Genomic DNA, 20,657 nt, shown 5'->3' with positions numbered 1-20,657 from the left:
TTTAAAAAATGTTTTTTAATACTTTAATTTTATTATTTTAGCTTTATTAGATAAAGTCTAAATCAAAACTCTTGAGTAATCTATATATTTATTGATATCTCTTTATTCTATATACAAATAAAAATTATAAAAATATTGTATTGTGATAAATAAGTAAAGTAAATTACTAATTATTTTTAAAATTCTTTAAATTTGACATAATTAATTATTTCTAAAATAAATTATTTTTTATTCTTTTAAAAAATAAAGATAAATTATATTTTTTACCACAATCTTCTAAGCAAGTATTTTTTTTACTCAAAGCATTTAAAAAGTTAGTTTTTGAAAAAATTTTAGCCCATTAAAAAGTCAAATAATCTACATTAAAATAAAAAAAAATTTTAGAGTTTGACTGAATTAAAATCAGGTGTATTAATAAGATAATACAACATATTTTTATAATGAATTTAATTTATAACTCAGTAAAAGTAAAATTTAATTCTTGAATTCAAAGCTTAGAGATTTTTATTCACATAAAGTAAGATAAATAGATATAAAGAGACAAGTTAAAATATAAGTTTTTTAGATCAAAGTATAATCCTTATCATGAAAATATTAGCTTTGCTTATAACTCTTACATTATTTATTTCTCTGTCTAGGGCATAAGTTAGGTAGTAATTTTAAAATTGCCTTAAAAATAATTGTAATAATTAATTATTGGCTTGTTAAAATGCATCAGCTACATGTACAAATGATATGAAAGCATTTACTTAATGCTAATCAACTGCTTCTATTTGTAATAATCAAAGTGTTCCTGAAGAGTAATTTTATAAAGCTATTTAGAATTGCATAGATTTTTGCTCTGTAAGTGGATCTACGCAGTAATTTAAAGATTATTTATCTTGTGCAAAATAATGTTATTCTGAAAAACTTACTTTAATATCTATTCTTTTATTGGTATTGATGTGTATATTATATTTTTGATAGTAATAAACTGTTTTATTTGTTTTTTTATTTTAGATTTTTTATCTTTTTATACAATGCTCTATTATAAAACTGTAAAATTGAATTTTAACTCATAAAATTCATTTTAAAATTTGTTAATTTTGTAAAACATTAACATTTAATATTTCTTAAATAATAAATACTACTTAAAGCAAAATTATACTATCGATAGATTTTTATTCATTTATTTTCATGATATAATAAATAAAATATTATTTCTTTTTTGAAATTATTTTCCTTTAAAATTTTTTAAATGACCAGAAGTCAATCGGTACCTCATACTTTTGTAAATTTTAAAATAAATAAATAAATAGATCTATCATATATTTATAAAAATTAGATAAAATAAATATCAATTAAATATAAAAATGAATTCATTAACATTTATTTATAAAAATGATATAAAAAACTAAAATATTTGTATTATATTTAAGCATGTAAATAGATTTATTACTTTCTGTTTATTATTTTATTAATATTGAATTAATTTTATATCAACTAAATATCATAATTAATAAATTAATAGATGAATTTTAATTTTTCTTAATTAAGTTTATTTATTATTTAATCTTTTAAATAAAATGTTTATTTTTAAAAATAAAGCAATAATTTTTTTAAATAAACTGTAAATAAAATTATTATTTTTTATATACTACTTATTCTTTTTCATTTTTTAAGATATAGATTTACTTATAAGAAGAAAATTGATAACTCAAATATTTATAATTTATTAAATTTTATAAATTGGTCTATTTCTTTCCTAAAATTATCAATTAGTATCATTATAATTAAAGATTATAATTGATTAATTAATGAATTATTGTTATATTTCGTAAGTTAATTTACTATTTATAAAATTAAATAAAATGTTTATTAGTTTTTTGTTTCAAATAACTAATCTTTAAAGTAAATGAAAATTAACATAATTATTGTTAATAATCAACTTATTTACTAATATTTTAAAACTTTAATTTATCTACTATTAAGTCGAATCATTCTTCTTAAGATTTTTAAATGCAAAAAGGATAATTAAAATTTACTCAGTTTGAGTTAATTAAAATGTTTTTTAAGCAAATAGAATAATTAAAGTTCACTTATTTTGAGTCTAATTAAATAAGATCAGCTTTTTATAAATTAAAGCGCAAAAATTTTAAAATCAAAAAGTTAATTAATATTATGATATAAATATCAAATCAATATACTTAAGTAATTAACCTTTGATATTACATATAAATATATAATATCTAGACAAAAATTTTAGTATCTTTTATTCAAATTTTAGTAGTTAAAAAAGATATTTTAAATAGAATAATAGTGATTTATAGATAATTTAGAAATGGCATCCTTTTTGTATGATAGTCTTTAACCTTAGAGTTTGTATTATGATAAAAAATCAGAACTTAGCGAATAGGATTATAAAAAAAGACTTGAAACTACTACAACTGTATATGTAGGAAATTTACATTTCCAAACAAGAGAGAGCGCACTTTATGAATTATTCTCTCGTGCAGGATAAATTAAAGATCTTATAATGGGTATTAATAAAGAAGGTTAATCAGCAGGATTCTGTTTTGTTGTGTAATTTAAGTTATTTTTTGAAAAATTTATAATTTTGTTTAAATAAATGTGTAAAAATATATAATAGCTATAAATATATAAATTTCGTTATTTAAAAAAAGTTACCACACTCACGAAGAAGCTAGAATAGCAGTTGAATATATTTCATAGACAAAGTTGGTTATTAAATTTTATCATTTAAAAAAATCTAACTAGTTACTAAGAAAAATTTTAATTTATTAAAACTTAGACTAAATGATAGAGTGATTAGAGTAGATTGGGATTATGGTTTTAAAGAAGGAAGATAGTTTGGAAGAGGTATGGATGGATATCAAAAAAGAGATTAATACAGATAATAAAATGACTCTGGACGTCATAATATTCATTAGTAATGGAAGGAGCGTTAACAATAGCAATTTTAAGAAAGGTCTAATAGTAGAGGTGGCTTTAGAGGGGGCAACAACTATAATTAAGGATAAAGAGAAGGTTATAAGGGAAGGTTTAATAATAATTAGGGCAATCATAACTTTGATGAAAATAGTTAAAATAGATATAAAAAGAGCTACAACTAATTTAGAAATGAACAAGTATATTTATAAATATTTTAATTGTAAATTAATTAATATCATTTTATCATAATACAATAGAAAGAAAGAAGTAATTCAAGTTCTCCAGAATATCCTAAGAAAAAGAGATAATAGTAAGATGATGAAAATGATGATTGAATCTATTTGCATATTGAAATAATTAATCAATTTAAATAAGTTTTAATTAATATTTAATTTTATATATATTTAAATAATATATTTTTTGTTAAACTATTTTTTATTTTCCTCAATTTAATATAAATCAATTCAATTTCAATTTATTTTTTAATAATTAATTTAAAATTCATGTTAAATATAAATAAATAATTCATTTTTATTTCATTTATAAATAGCTTAAATTTAAATTTCATTATAAAACTTCAATTTAATTCTAAATGATTTAAATTTCATTTATTTTAAATGATTTAAATTTCATTTTAAATATTGGTATTATTTAAAAAAATAATAATAGATATTAAGATTAAAGTTGTTTCAGATTTGGAATTGTTTAGAAAAACAAAGAAATGTAATTTTATATTTTTATTAAAAGTCTATTTTAAATAAACTACCTGAACAAATTAAATTGTTTAAATATTATTAATAATTTAATTTAATTTATCAAAATGCAAATAAATATTTAATCATATTAAAATTATTAAATGAGTTTGAAGTATTAAGTTTATTAGATATTTAATGATATTGCATAAATAAAAATCATTAGTCAGAATTCTACTTGTTGTTTTAGGGTTTTTTGATGATTAGATTTGAAAAAGATAATTTACCTAAATTAAAGCTTTAAGAATAAATTAAAAATTCTCTACATCAAAAATAAATTGGATAGAGTTAATGTAATTTTGAAAAATTACTATTTAGTCACACTTTTTAAATGATAAATTGACATCTTTACTAATATTTTAATTTAAAAAATCAATTGGAGTATAAATATATCTATCTATTGTACAATTTTTCTTTTACTATTAGCTTTGAAAACAAGGTGTTAAAAAATTAATTAAAAATAAAATTTATCCTTAAAATAAAAATTTAAACTATGTCATAAATGATGATTTAATATTAAGGCTAATTATAATATTTTGTTTATTGGTAAATAATTAATTATTATAAAATATATACACAACTAATTTACATTTTTTAAATGATCAAAGTAAAGATTTTATCTTTTGTGTGGACGAAATGTTAAACTTTTACTAAAGTTAGATAAGAAAAATAAGTTTGCTTTTTTTTATTGAATTTTTCTGATGATATGGTCTGATATGATATTTATTAATTTGGTAAACATAACAAAAAAATTTTTTTTCTATAAGAAATGATATAAAAAATGTGATGTATTGAAACATTTTGATCTATTTTGGCAATTCATGTAACATTCTTAAGGAGTGTGAATTTAATTACAATTTGTTTGTTAATCACTTTGAGTAAATATTAGATTTCTGGTGGAAAAGCTAATAATAAAATTCCCCGTATAATTACAAATAAATATGAAATACTTAATTAATTAGAAATCAATTATCTTTTTTTAAAAAAAGGTAAGATTATTCTTTTTATTCTTTAATAAAATAAAGTATCTGAGAATAAAAATATAAATGAATAATTTTAGAATCTTGAATAAAGTTGATATTTTATATGCATTAAAGTTAATTAAAATTATTCATAATCAAAAAATAGATTTGTATGCAACTCAATTATATAATGTTATATTTCTTTTTTGTGTTTTTATTTTTGTGTAAAATAAACAACTTGTAAATCTTTTTAATTTTAATTAATAAATGTACATAATTATATGTAGATTGACATGCAAACTAAATACGTTAAAGAAACAGATAGTTGATTAAGGAGGATTTAGTTTCTATTTCAATATCTCTATTGATGCGAGTTTTTTACTTCTTAAAGCTATTAGCACTAAGGAATATTTAATATTAGAAATTTTTTGATAGGCAACTAACTTCAAATGATATTTTATTTGCTTTTTGAAAAAGGTTGAGCTATGAATTTGATAATTTTCTTGTTACTATTCTCAATTTAAATGTCAGTGATAGCAAACTAATAATAAATAAAAATGGTTAACTAAAAAATATAATTTTTTTATATATTATTTTGAAAAAAGTTTAATATTTTAATAGTTTTTAAGTATTTCAGGATTTATAAGTGTTTGTCTATTTTGTATTTAGATTTTATAAGTGTCTTGAGCAATTCTGGGGAGAGAAAAATAAATTAGGCAGCTTACTGAAAAGGGAAAATTTACAAAATTAATTAAAAAATTTCTTTTACTTATAATTTTTGGGGATTAGACTAACATTACTTTCCACTCTAGCATTTGTTATCAGATTTTAATTATAAAATTTCTTTTATCTGCTATTCGTTTGAATAAAGCTCACATTCCTTTAAATCCTTGTATTTGTTTGCAGGCCTTGATTTAGATTCATGATTTTACTAACTTTTTTCGATTTGCGCTTTATGTTAATCAGAAACTTTAGTTGAGTTGCTGCTTCCTTGTTAAGTAAAGTCTTTCTTATTAATTTCAGAAAAATTTCTCTTTTTATTTATTTTATCATCCTTCAAATTCACTGTCTTCTCAATTTGAGCTTGTTAATTATTTTATTTATTCTTTTTGGCTTGATATGTATTAGAATCAGATTATTATGAATGTTTGTTTGTTGTTTCGTTTGCTTAATTTGACTATTTAATTTTACTTTATTATTCATCCAGTCTGATATCAACTTTTGTACCTTTCTTTTAAGCATTACCAAGAAAGTCATTCTCTTCACCTATTTTGTAGATAAAAAAAATAGTTTAAAACTATTTAATTCCAAAAGCAGTGATTATGTTTAATGGAGAAATTTAAAAAATCTATCAAAATATTTAAATAAATAATCTACATTCTTAAATTGTTGAGCTGTTTTATAATTCCTGAGATTTCTTAGCATTTTCAGACCCATTTTCTAAAATAAATTGAATGTAGAAATTATCAATAGTGCATTGCTAAGTTTACTAGGACTCGATTTGGTCTTAATTTTCTTCTTCTTCACTCATAGATTAGCTGCTGTCATTATTACAAAAGTCATACTCTAGATCATATTCATGCCAATAAGGCTTTTTATCTTTAGAAAATGGATTTTCTAATTGAGTTTTAAATTTAAGCTTTTTCTCATATGCACCTATTTTAGGAGCTATGTTATAGTTTATTTCTATCTTGAAACTCTCAATGGATGTATTATACTTTCTGACCAAAAAATTTTCAATTTCTTAAATTTCATCTTTAGTTTGAGTTGAGAAAATTTATTTTAATTTTTATAATTAGATATGCCTCGGAAGTAGTTCATATTTATCGATGTCAATTATAAAATCTGGTGTTATTTCATCTAAGCTTTCCCATTTTTTCTCTCTAATTTATTTTATCAAGCTGTCAACTTTTTAGGGATTAAGAATCATATCATCTTGAAAATATTCCCTTAGCTCATTTTTTATATTTTCTCTTATTTCTCTCTCTTTCTAATATTCTTCTGTAATCTCAATTTTTTAATAAATATTTCCTCTCCTCGTTTCTATAAAAGGTGTGTTTGTAGGAGCATCGATTTAAAATGGTCTAATAGAAGAACTCACACTAAATTTTTGGAATCCTGATTTATTCATTTTTTAATAAAATTTTAAAATCTATCTTTTAGTATTAGATTTAATAAAAGAATATAACAATAACTTTTGTAATAATAAATGTATTTGTTCTCATAAAGCTAGCAAGCAAAAAATTCAAATTAATAGCGGGAACTCTAGACAATATTTAGTGATAGCTTTCTAATAATTAGAGTGATTTGAAGCTTAAAAAATTATTTCTGAAAATCTTCATGAAATTCAAGAAAGTTTAAATTACTATGTTGATTAATTTAGAAAAAAATAATATTATTCCTGAATTATAGCATAGTTCATCTATTTAGTATGTTTAAAACACTAAGATACCATCAAACTTTATTAATACTTTTTCATATCAATCGCAATCGGAAAATTGGTTTTGGCAATTCTAATTAAAAGTATATCAAATATTGTAATCTCATCATATTAAGAAATTGATTAGAGGTAATTTACATTGAGTGATCACCAAATAAATCTTGATTAGGTCTATTTCTTATCACCGAATGAATTTAGAACTAATAAGAAAATAATATTTTCACTTGATTAATGGGAAAGTAATAAACAATGAATTGATTACTAATTTATCTGATAATTAATTCGTCACAAAAATTGTTAATAAACAAAAAACTTACAAATATAGTTTGTTTAATTAATCTTTTTTTCAAAAACATATAAAAATATCTGTAATTATTATTGAGAAAGAAAAACTAAAGAAAAAAATATTTTGATTTTTACTATCCTAAAGCTACTAAAATAAGAGAATGTAATGTTTTTATGCAGCTAAATAAATGTTGAATTTCTAGACCTATCGAACGATATGCTTTTTGGATATTGCATTTAGAATGTAACCTGCATCGCATATTGAAATTAAGTGCTAGCTAAATTTATTTAAATTTATATTTTATTTCTTGTGAAAAGAATTTCATCAGTAATTTAATAATCTTTCCCTATAAAAGAAATCTTGTTTATAAAATCGAGAAAATTTATCCATAATTAATTTGATTTATAATAAATACTTATGCAATTCAAACAGAAATCATTGTACTATTAAATAAGAAAATCCAATATTTTTTTAGCTTACAATAATAAAGCCGATTAATCTCTGAATTCACAGCAAAAAGAAAAACTTTAAAAAAGAATATCCATTCTAAACTTTATTTTAGTTTAAGTTGATTTTTTTAACATTTGATTATGTGCCTTTCTTATTACACTTAAGGGAGATGAGAGGAATTAGAAAATTTCTGCTCTTATTTTGATAGAAAAATTTAATAAATTTTCGTGTGAGTTCATATTATTTGGCTTACTAATAATCGAAAAATATATGAAATTTATAAGTATGAATGCTATTTAAGTCTTTTTTTTACCATGTTGAAGAACAAAGACTGATTTTCTTAATTTACAGTAAGTAAATTTAGCTTTTTAAATAGTGCCTCTAATAAATACCTCATCATAGAAATATCAAGTGTTCCCATTCAGAAAAAATAAGTTTTAGCTTCCATCAAAAATAATCAAAAACAAACAGAAATTAAATCAGATTTAATGAGAATAAAGGATAACCCTTATCAAAACTATTTTTCTATCTGATTTTTTGAGCAGACTGAATATTTAAAGCAAAAAAGTAGCTTCAAAGAAGAAAATCTTTTGAAGAAATATAATAATTAATTAATAATCAAAAACTTTAAAATCCAAATCAAAAAGCTAATAAACATCTTATTTAGCAGTCAGCCACTCACTCTCATAAATATATCATATAATAATCCTTTCAACAAAAACATATTTTAAATAACCAATCTTCCTTCATAAAAAACCTGAGAAAATGGATACAACTTTCAACTAATACTTTTAGCCTTCTCCTATGAATAGAATACCAGACCTTCGCTTGTAAAACATTTAAACTTAGAAATTGGCCTCTGGAGACTAGTAAAACAATTAATTTATCTAAAATAGATTTGGTGGTTTCTATAATTAATAGCTTCTCAGCCTTGAAGATAATAAAAATTAATCATTTTAAAATTTTGTATAATCTAATGGCAAAATTATATAAAATTTAAACCTCATGAAAGATGCACCTCTATCTGAAAATTTAAATTTACAAAGTTTCTTAAATAAACAAAGTCTAGAGAGCAACATGCAATAATAAACTTTTGTCCCAAATAATAGAATGGGAAGTATGAACTATATGATGTAAAATAATAACAATTAAATGAGCGAAAATCAACTCAGTCTCTTAAGCTAATTAACCTAATAGTAAAAGTAGTTGCTTTAATAACAAAACCTTTAATTTAATTTACAAAATTAAAATAGTAACAATTTTCATAATTAAAATTATAATCATTAATAATTTATTGATTTAAATCGAGAATATTAAAATTAAAGCAAAGTTTTACAATAAAAATAATACTCTCTCAATCAACACTAAATTTAGTAAGCTCCTTTATCAAATCCTCTACCATAATAATCTATCTTTAATAACTAATTAAACTAATCAAACGACTTATCAAAGAATATAAATATCAACTAATAAAGCTACTTATTATAAAACATGTAACAATAATTCAATTAAAACTTTAATAATTAATTACCTCCCTTAAATACCTCTAACAATCTATTTATTAACAATCATAACAATATTACTTAATAAAATTATTTATAAAATATTTTATAATTATAAAAATAAATATAATAAGAATAAGATAATTTAAATATATTAAAGAACTTAAATAATAGTAACAAAAACAATAACAACTTAAACAGTGCTCTCTTGAAAATTCAGCTTGCTGAGAATATTTAAAAATACTAATACTTACCTAACTAATTTGATTTTGTTAAACTTGAAAATTCTTAGATAAACACATCACCTATTTAATCTACTCCTATCGTCAAGCAAGAAGTAAATTAAATTACTCAATAAAATTAATCTTCTCACTGTTTACCATTCCACTAAGTTTCATTTTACAACTAACAAGAAATTTAAAAAGATGAAATTTTAAAAATCTTGAAATAGTAACCAAACGATTAATTAATAAATACAAAGAAGGAAATCGATTAATCACAAGCCTACATTTTAAACCAATCTAATCCTCGTGTTTCTAGAGAAAATGAAACCACAAAAGAAAATTAATTAAATTCTGAAAATGCTTAAATTCTACAAAATTGCAAAATAGAAGAAAAGGAATTGTAAAAAGATTTAACAAGTGAAAATACCATCTAAAAAAATGATTTTCTGACAAACGAAAAATCATTTGATTAGAAAGAAGAACTTAACTCTTAAACAATTCAAGAGTAATCAACTAATCTTTCAAATAAGAATTACTAGAATGAAGATGCAAGTCTTCTTGGATAAGAGCAGGAAGAAGCTTCTCATGAAAAGTAATCCCTTTGCCAATCAAAAAACTCAGAAATCAGCAACAATACACTCCAAAAAAGTAAAAATAAATCTAAGAAACGCAGATCCCAAAAAGAATACTATCTCTCTACTTTTAAAAAGCAAAAATCAGATAAATAAAATTCAGGAATAAGAAGCGCTTTTGCCAAGAGAAACGGACAATAGGAATAGCCTGATAAACATAAAACTTAAAGCGAAGATCAAACTGATAAAGCCTAAACTTCTCATGAGGAAAACAGCAACTAATAAAATATAACTTTTGAATAAGAACTAGAGTAATAAAAATACGAAGAGATGATGTAAAAGAAAAAAGACATGTAAAACGAAAGCAACTACACCAAAAATATTCTAAAGGGATTTAGAAGATTTTTCATCAAAAATTTCTACAATAACAAGAAACTTATGAACAACTTTGAAAAATACTACAGTATCAACTCCTTAAATAATGAATTTATTCTGAAATTACTCACTGTATCTCCATATGCAAACTACTTCAAAGATTTCCTCTAGGAAGACCCTGAATGGTGGATGGACGAGGCTAAAATTACTAATAAAGAGCGTTAACGTTAAATATTCAGCCTATACTAAAAGCAAGACATATCTTTAATAAAAACAAAAAGAAAAAACTTTAACCAAAAGATTATTGGAAAATTAGAAAAATCTGGTGGAAAGGAAAAATAAACTTGCGAAGATTAATAATTCTAAGAAGAAAATGATGTAATAAACTCCGAAGTTACCCTCAACATTCAAGACCTAAATGGTTAACAAGAATAAAATTCTGATAAAAATTCAGATTTAGTTCAAGTTGAAATGACTGAATAAATTTGAAAATATCATTTTTAAACTCAGTATGAAAGTAGAATAATTTATATTTATATAAACAAGTATTTACATTTGATTTATTTTTATTTGTAATTGTAATTTACTCAAAATTTAGAAATAGCTCACCCTACTCATTTAAATTCAAATTATTATATATTATTTAAATAAATCACCTCAATTTTAATAATATATTTGTAATATATTAAGTATTTATTTAATTTCAAACTTTCTATATTATTTATTTTCAATCACGTCATAGACTTTCAATAGGATTATTAGATCCATCCAATTAATAAAAAATTTAAATATTATATTTCTCCTAAAAGTCATGTAATTTACTATTCATTTCTATAGGACTACAAAAAAAGGTTTTTATTGACTTGTGTAGAATATCTGAAATAGTAAAAAGAAAGCATTTCTTTCAAATTTATGTAAGCAAATAAATTTATTTAATTTATTTACCTAATAATTTAATTCTTAAAAAATATAGAAAGTTTAAGGGGGAAAATTGAAAATTAAATACAAATTAATAAGCTTGAAACTCAAAAAATTTCAAAAATATTTTGATCATGTATTAAGATATCAATATATATTTATATTTGTAATCTTCTTCTTTTTCTCTCTCTGTTAGAGAAAATATAATCTATACTTTCGTTTAAAATTCCAAACAAAAAAATAGTATTATACATTAAATCAAATTCATACTTTTTTAATAAATTAGCATTTATTATTCTCTTAGAGTTTGCTGTTTATTTAATGATTAAAGTTTAAAGTAAAATAGAGATCTTGATATTATTTTATTTTTTTTACAATTCATATTTAATAAATATTTCAATTATTTCTTGATGAAAAATGACTTTTATATTTAAAATAAAGACATTAAATATTTCATAGAAATCAATAAGCAGTTTTAAAATTATATAATTGCTTGTTTTTATTTAAACACTAAGAAATTCTATATGGAGTTATTTCGAAAACCTAGCTAAAAACTTCTTTAATTAATGTAATTTTTTTATTCAAAAACTTATGTTTGCTTTAAAATTTATAAAAAGAGAAAATTGTTTATTTTCCAATAGAAGATTTTTGAATAGATCGAAGCTATCTATCTGACTATTAACTAACAAGCTAACTAACTATCAATATTTTTTAAAATTGATAAAAAAACGAAAAAAAATTAATAAAAAATTAGAAAAATATGTTTTCAAATAAACTTATAAAGTCACCTTACAAAACTTCTGTTTCTTATGATCCGGGGTTTTTTTTAAAGAAAGTTGTAATAAATTGTTGTTATAAAATTATAAGTATTAATCCCACTTCAAATATATCAAAAAAAACTCTCTTGGAATAGATCAACTTGTAAATTTCAATTATTAAGTGTTAGAAATGAACTTTTATCAATTCAACTAATGGGGAAAAAGAGGAAAATATACCCAATCTTTGAATTATAATTAATTATTTTATAATTTTGAGCTAAACCTATCTAAGAAATTGACAACTAATAATTTATGATGCCAGTCGATTTAAAAAAGTATATTGATTTTAAATGAGCATATAAAGGCGATTTTACTGCAAACTTTTTCCAAAGCAAAAAGTAGACATGATCTTTATGTTTTAACATGATTACTAAAATATCAAAAATTATTAAAAAAAACTCCTTTTTCTTATTTTTAATTGTTACTTATGATTACATCTCACTCTTTACCATTTTTTTGCAATTTGTAAGCTAATTATCATTTGTATTGTGACTTTTGCAAATTAAAGCGCAGGGCAGAGATGTTTGTAGCTTACAAAAAAAAGGAATAAGATTAAATTATAACTGTGATGAAATAGTATGATGATATAATTAAATCATATGAGTAGAAATCTCCAAATTTAATTCTTCACTTTAATTATCAAAATTTGTAATAAGAAAAAATAGAAGCCAGGCAAGGTATATGAACTCAAGATAATTTAATAATTCTGGACAAAAATTTATAATTAAATCTTAAATTTGAGTATTACTCTGTTTTGTGAAAAAGAATTTACCTCTTTTAGATATTAATTACTGTAATCTTTTCCCCGAACGTAAGCCACTGCTAAATTCAATTTGATATCATAATTTAAACATTTATTTTATATTCCATCATTGGATAAATTAGCTTATTTTATGGGATTATTTTATTTAAAGGATATATTGTTCATTTTTTTCTGTATTTTTGTTTTTTTGTGAATCCTTACAACTTCATAATTCTTACCATTTTTTTCATGGTATTTCTTTGCAGATATCGAAGAAAACTGACAAGCATCTTTTTAAAAATAATACACAAGCTTTAAAGCTGGAGAGAATTCTAAATTAATTTGTCAGAGAGTTATTGAGTGTATTTTTTTGGACAATTAAATCAGGTAAATTTGAGGTGTAAGAAGTATTTTTACAAAAAAGAAGCATTATTAATAGCCAGAATTTTGATAAATGTAATAAATAATATTTTATTTCATAAGAGAAGTAACATAAAATTTTGCTTATGATTCATATGTTTAAAATAAAAGCAAAAGATAATTGAGCTAATTTAATTTATTTGATAGCTGGTCTACAAACTTGATAATAAATTTTTTAAATAAATTATTGATTATATATAGGATTAGTTTTGCTTCTTACAATTATCAAATATCTTGACTTGAATTTTAATAGTGAAATAAAAAAAATTTCCAGATAATATGTGTAAAGTATATTTATTAGTTAGTGCACTATAATTGTTAGCTAAGCTAGTATTAAGCTAAAACTAAACAGAAATAAAATTGCCTCATATTTGTTTTTATAATGTTTAAAGTGTAAGTTTATAGTTGCTTGATAGAGTATTTCTGAAAAAGAAAATAATAGAAAGATTAAATTTCAGGTTAAGTTGATTATAAAAAATCAGCTTGGATAATTGGTATTAATTAAGATTTTGAGACTACCCCTAAAATGGGCAGATATGTAATTTAAATTATTAAAAAAAAAATAGAATGAATCCGGTGTTTGAATAATTTATTTAGCTCATATGAGAAGACCTAATTAAATAAGAATAAATAAAAAACAAAAAAAAATAATAAAGATAAAAGAAAAAAGAAAAGTTTATATCAAAAAAACAAAAACAAACTATTCCATAATCCTCAAAGAAAGAAGTAACAAACTAAAAATGTTTACTTAAATTAACCACTAAATTCCACCACATATGGTTTCTTAAATACCTCCTTTCTAATAACCTTAGCCATCTTAAAACTCTTTGATGTATGCTAAGTAAATGTTCGCTCCTCAAGCACCTCCCCATATTTAAATTCACAATTAATTTATTGAGGCCGAATAGTAAATTTAACAAGAAATTTAGTAACTTTAATAACTTTAATTATAGATTAAATTACGCTAATAATAATTTATCTCATAATTAAATACTCCATCCATTCCTATGCAACCTTATCATCAAGGTGCTGCTATCAATGGTATTATTCCTCCATATGGTCACTAAAATTTAAATATATAAAATGGTTATAATTAACGCAAGGGTCTACCAGTTATTGAAAATAATGAACTCAGCAGAGTACCTTTACATTTAAATTAAGATATTCCTACAAATTTGAAAAATTACAATTTGCAACAATAGCCCTTGAGCATGTATATGGGTGACCATGCAAGTTAAATGCCTCTTAACAGAAAGAGGGCTTATGATATTAATTACTAATATTCTAAGATCGAAGATCAAAGTGACTCTCCATCTCATGAAAACTTTGTTCATAAAAAGTTATGTACTGAAGACCTTAAATCCACTACAACTTTACTTGAATAAAGCATGCTCCATTAAAAACTAAGTGGCTATCCAAATATGAACTTAATGTATGGATAATAGTCATTTGCTTAAAAATGTATTCCTTCAAACATTTCTGATTGCTCTTCCACTCAATCAATCAGAAATAACTAACCCTCCATTAATAACTTCGGAATGGAATAAAATTATAGCAACTCAGTTTATTAGCAAAATCACATGAAAAATAATATATTGATGGTCAAAAAGGAAGCTAAAAATGAATTAATTACTATCCAAGAAGACCACTTGTAAGATTAAAACAGCTCAGACAATCAAAATTCCGACAAGAGATGCAAGAAAGAAATCTAAAACGATAGTAATTACACAAAAAATCTTCTTAAAGGTTTCCGTCGTCACATGAATAAGAAATATAAGGACAACAAAGATACTATTGAAAAATTTTAACAATATTTTTACAATAACACACTTAGCAACGAATTCATTTTAACTCTTCTTGAAAACTCTCCCTACTAATCTGAATTTGAGGACTTTTTATAAACTGATCCTTAATGGTGGATTAAAGAAGCTAAAATCAAAGAGCCAACCCGTTAATTAAAGTTCTTTGAGACTGTGAAAAATAAAAATTATGCTGACATTAGAACAAAGAGAAAAGGAAAGCAAACTAATACAGTCAATGCTCCTACTAGCAGCTCTCCTTCTGAAGAATAAAACTAATAAACAGAAAATATTGTATAAAACGAATAATAAAACACAAATACTTAGACTGTAGTAGCCTAAGCTGAAGCTGAGGCTGAGGCTGATAACACAACTACTGCTTAATGAAATAGATAGTGTTGAAAATAAAGAAAATAGAAAGATAATTTTGAAAAAAAATTATAAAAAACTCTCCCCACAAATTTAAAAAAATTAAATTAATTAATAATCTTATCCACACTATAACTCGCTCATTATCTTACTAACTTCACTCCTATTATATATAAAATTTAGAAAACAACTATTTAATAAATTTAATTATATTACTTCCTTCCAATAATGTATAAATTTATATTGTTTATACTTTTATAACAAATTAAAAAATCTTCTAAAAATTTCATTTTACATAATCAGTAACAAACTAATCATAAATATTTGCTAATTCTTTCAGCATATTAGCCATTAATTCTTAGTAATAGTAAATGCTTAACATTTTTATATTGGTTAAGATTCATTAATTATTTTATAGAACCTTTTGTAAATTTATTTTCTCTTTATTACCATCTGTCAACAGTTAAATTTATTTTCAAATAAATGCTTATATTTAGAACAAATAATAAATAATATTTGTTCTAAAAAAAAGAGAAAATATATCGCAGAACTATTTTTACTAAATTTACAAATAACAAATGATAAAAAACATAAAAACGCGTTATTTTAAGTTCATAAAGTATTTTTTTTTGGGTAAAAAGCAAACAATCTAACCATTTCGGATAAAGATTTATTTAAATTTTTTTTTTCTCAATTCTGGCTAAAAATTAGATTCAATATCTTATGAATGAAAAAAATTTGTCTTTTCTTTTAAAAATATAGTTTTCATTCCTACCCCAAGATTTTAAATACAAAATATAAAAATTAATATTAAATCTTTAAAAGTTAACTTTTTTGACCTGAATTCAACACAAAAAAGATATGAAATAGAATTAAAATTTTCTGACATATTCCTCCAATTTCAAATTTAAATTTGCAATTTTAAGCCAGAATTAATATATAAAATGAAAATATATTATTTATCATTTAATTAGATTAGCTTACAAATAGTAGTTTTTTTAAAATAAATTACTTTTTTTCCTATTAAAATGAAGCAAAACTTTTTGATCTTTTTTGTTATCAAAAGAAATCAAAAAATTTAATTTTTAGCTCAACTTATACTTTCTTCATTACATAATTCAAAATTAGAATATTTTCTTGCATATTTTTATCATTTATTTTAATAAATATTCATTCACTCATTAGAAGAAGTAAATCAATAAACTAATTCTTTTCATATGTTTTATAAGAAAAATCGCAAAAACTGAGTACTTTACTCAAAATTTTAAAAATCAATTTTGTTATCTTAAGATACAAAATATAGTTTTTTTTGAATATATTATAATAAATGTATTTTTAATAAATTAAAAGAAAGATTTTTAATCTTTACTTTGTTTTTAACAAAAACAAGAATAATGTTTTTGTATCTTCTAAATATTGCACCAAAAATATTTTGATAAGTTCAAATAAATTAAATATTCTTATCTCTTTAATTAATTCACAAACTAATTTAGAATACTTTGATTGATTAAGATTTATACATACTCTTCGATTTTAAATTTCTATGTTTTAATTTAATTTGCTTTTTTGATATAGTTTTTAATTGGAAATTGGTTTTTTGATATTTAATTTTTTTTTTGAAGTAACCTAAAAAAATTAATAATAATTCTATTCAAAATCAAATATATAAAATAATTGAAGAGAGTAATTACCTATTCTTCATATTTTTCTTTGGAATATTAAATTAAATTGGCCAAAATAATTTTTAAGACTACTTATATTTAAATAAGGTTGTGAAAATAAAATTTAATGGTTAACTAATTCCTAAAATTATCTATTGATATTCAATAAAGAAATTATTTTCATTATAAAAATGATAAAATTTTATTCTTCTTTGTTTGTTATAAATAGAAATATTAAATGAATTCTTAATGAAGCTAATACTTTAAGCTATAAAAAGATTCAGATAAAATTAACAGTTTTAAGTTAATATAAAAATAAAATTCATTTGAGTTAAAACTCAAAATTTTTAGTTTTTTATGGTCATTTTATCCTTCGAAATGATAAAAATTCAAATTATTTATATATTTATTTTATTGATTTATGTGGTTTGAAGCATTTTATTTAAATGCTTTGAATAATGGTAATACACACAGCTTAACATTCTTTTTATAGTTCTATTAATTACTATATAAGATTTAGTTATATTGGAAATTGTAAACTCAAATAAACTTGAAAAGGATTAATAAACTTTGTTAATATTTTTTGTTAGGAAAATTTGATGGGCTTTACTTTTTTTATTTACACTATTTGAAATTAATATTACCAAAGTAAAAACTTTCATAATTTCCTCCAAACCATACATTAGAAAAGTATATTTTTATTCATTCATTCTTCTTACGTCAATTCATATAATAGTTGTATATTTTATATGTTCTAAATGTGCTTTATTTTTAATATGTAATTATTGCTTATCTTTTTACAAAAGGTATCGATTATCAAAAGTTTGTATCTATCTATCTCATGAACTAAAAAAATAATTGTAATAAAAATATTTGAATTGCAAGTAAACAAAAATTAGTTTAGAAACTCTTCTATAAATTTATTTAAAAGTAAAATCTAAATCTTTATAAAAAGAAATCTTCAATTAAGAAAGATAGATTGAGAGAAATTTTTAATTTCTAGAAAATTAGAAACTTATTAATGCAGAATACTATTTTTTTGGAATTTGGATTCTATCGATTTTTGATAATAAATAAGAATTCTAAAAAGTTTAATTGATTTAATTTATATCCATGAATTTATTACATCAAGCTTAGAACTTTTTTTAAAAATAAAATCTAAATATAAGAATAAATTACCATTTTTAAAGAATAGTTAACTTTTATCTAGTTAGTAAAAATGCAAAAAATTATTTTTAGTATTAATTTATAAAATCTTTATTTGCTAATACTAGAAGAAACTTTGCAATTTCCTTATCAAAAATCCTTTTTTTATTGTAAAAACAATCAGAAAAAATTAAGGAAGGTATTTATTTATGGTTGGGGGATTTTCAATTTAATTTTTTTGAATGAGTATCATTTTGTTTGTATAAGTGTAAAACTTTGACTATTTATAATATATAAAAGTAATTCAAACAAAGGGGTATTAAAGATATTTATTTTTTCTCAATATTTCAATTTTTAATACTTAAAAAGAGGGAATGACAGAGTTTGATTCTTGCAATTTTGCTCATACATATAAATCTTTATTAACTTTTATTATAAGCTTTATCAAAACTATTTATCATATTTTAAAGTAACAAATAAACTTTAGTTAAATATATTTATTCATTTTATTTTTAATTTTTTAAATATATTGTTATTTAAGATTAAAAATTATTTCATATATTTTAATCTATTTTTAAATTAAAAATTTGAAGAATAAAAAGAACAAAACATTTTCAGGTTCAAAATAGTCTTTTTCTTAAAAAATATGTCTTCTTATTTGAAAAGTTATACAAATTTTAAATAATTATAGAAACAAAAGAAAGTATTTATTTTAATAGATATTTTTATTTATTAAAATGTCTAAAATTAATAATTTTTAAGTTTGTTTGTTTGTTTAAATTAGAATTAACTATTTTTATATTTTTAAAAAATTATATTGAATCAAACTTTAACAAAAACTCAACATATTATAAATATTTTTATCATAAATTAATTTATTGCTTCTATTTTAAAAATTAATCTTTAAAAATAGCAAAAATACATTTTAACTTTTTTTCAGATTTATTTTAATTTCTAATTCAATTAGTTGATTAAAAATTAATACTCTTATCAAAATAATTATTATCAAAAAATAAATTAAAATCTTTGCCTTTTTATAAATTTTTTTAAGCAAATTTAAATGACTTAATATTTGTACTTCCATATATTATTTATCGTTTAATTAATAATTTAATCTTTATTTAAACAAAATAATAGATTAAATTTGGATTGTTAAATTTAACTTATTTTTCTAATATATACTTTTAATTGAGTTTATAAAGCAAAAAATATATATTTGATCATAAACTTTTTTTAATAATTATTAGCATATTTTAAAGTTTTAAATAAGGAAATAGAATATATTTAAACATTTTATTTACTCTAAAAAGCTCTTGTTTTATTGAGTAATAATATTAAGAAAGAAGAAGTATTAAAATTAAAAAAACTAATTTGATTTAAGATTTAGTAATAATAATTTTTATTAGTTAATTTACTTTTGAAATTTTTAATTATGATGGAAATATTATATATTTTAATTCATTATTAAAAAATGTATTAAAGTATCAAAATAAATTTAAGAAAGGTTATATTTGATGTTATTTAATATTTAATTTTATCTTTTCCTTAAACTTGAGTTAATTTTTAGCTTTTAAAATAATAGATCTCTACTTTTTATTTCACTTAATCATTTTTTATATGATCTTTAAAATTTTTATCTTTTTCATACTACTAATTAAAAATTTTCAAAATCTAATTAAAATATTTTTTATTTGGCTTTAGTTACTTGCTTTAAAAATTTAATTAAATTACTTAAATTAAAATTTTTTTTCTAAAAATTGATATGTTTATTTATTATCAGTTTATACTTTTTAAAAGACAATTTATTTAATTTAATATTCTCTATTAACCTAGATCCTTATTGATTAAGGTCAAATAAGAATTTGAATTTTTTGAATTTTTTGTTTTCATTTTGAAAAGTGAGTTTTTTGACCCACCTCTCGAACTCGGTCACAAAACTTATTGTGGATTTACAATATATATTTCAATAGATTTTGAGTTGTTTAATTTATTTTTAAGTTAAGTTATTATTTTAGAAAATAGCTTCTTTATTTATCAAGTTAGTTATAATAAATTATTAATTTTAATAAAGATTATGACTTCTTCAATATAATTAAACATTTTTCACCATATTATTTTTAGATTTGCCAAAAACAAATAATTTTTTCTATTTACGATTTCAACAATATAGCTTTATTAGATAAATTAAGTAAAGGTTAATAAATGAAAATTTAATCAAAGCAAATCTTGATATGTTATTACAGCTCCAAAATCGAAATTTAAAAATTAAATAAATAATAATACAATTTTT

General features: G+C 20.8%; 4 protein-coding genes across 4 annotated transcripts; 3 read left to right on the top strand and 1 right to left on the bottom strand. All coding sequences in view use genetic code 6, as the record gives it.

Annotated features, from left to right (window-relative positions):
- Positions 1-2,320: 2,320 nt before the first annotated feature.
- On the top strand, positions 2,321-3,266 carry TTHERM_00471730 (nuclear cap-binding protein subunit 2; the record flags this gene model as incomplete). The annotated part of the gene is made up of 4 exons (XM_001033057.3): positions 2,321-2,562; positions 2,664-2,717; positions 2,792-3,128; positions 3,189-3,266. 4 exons carry the CDS (start codon positions 2,321-2,323, stop codon positions 3,264-3,266), a joined length of 711 nt encoding a protein of 236 aa, XP_001033057.1.
- Positions 3,267-4,648: 1,382 nt separating this feature from the next.
- TTHERM_000471729 (hypothetical protein) lies at positions 4,649-5,698 on the bottom strand (the record flags this gene model as incomplete). Its single annotated transcript, XM_012798712.1, has 2 exons — positions 4,649-5,186; positions 5,415-5,698. The coding sequence occupies 2 exons, from the start codon at positions 5,696-5,698 to the stop codon at positions 4,649-4,651; spliced, it is 822 nt and encodes a 273-aa protein (XP_012654166.1).
- A 2,888-nt stretch (positions 5,699-8,586) lies between these two features.
- On the top strand, positions 8,587-10,983 carry TTHERM_00471710 (hypothetical protein; the record flags this gene model as incomplete). The annotated part of the gene is made up of 1 exon (XM_001033055.3): positions 8,587-10,983. One exon carries the CDS (start codon positions 8,587-8,589, stop codon positions 10,981-10,983), a length of 2,397 nt encoding a protein of 798 aa, XP_001033055.1.
- A 3,149-nt stretch (positions 10,984-14,132) lies between these two features.
- On the top strand, positions 14,133-15,578 carry TTHERM_00471690 (hypothetical protein; the record flags this gene model as incomplete). Its single annotated transcript, XM_001033053.1, has 1 exon — positions 14,133-15,578. One exon carries the CDS (start codon positions 14,133-14,135, stop codon positions 15,576-15,578), a length of 1,446 nt encoding a protein of 481 aa, XP_001033053.1.
- Positions 15,579-20,657: the final 5,079 nt, after the last annotated feature.

The sequence above is a fragment of the Tetrahymena thermophila genome (genome assembly GCF_000189635.1).
Source record: "Tetrahymena thermophila SB210 genomic scaffold scf_8254565, whole genome shotgun sequence".
Classification (NCBI taxonomy): Eukaryota; Ciliophora; class Oligohymenophorea; order Hymenostomatida; family Tetrahymenidae; genus Tetrahymena; species Tetrahymena thermophila.
The sequence above is the reverse complement of the archived record's forward strand: the minus strand, read 5'-3'. Positions and strand labels throughout refer to the sequence as shown.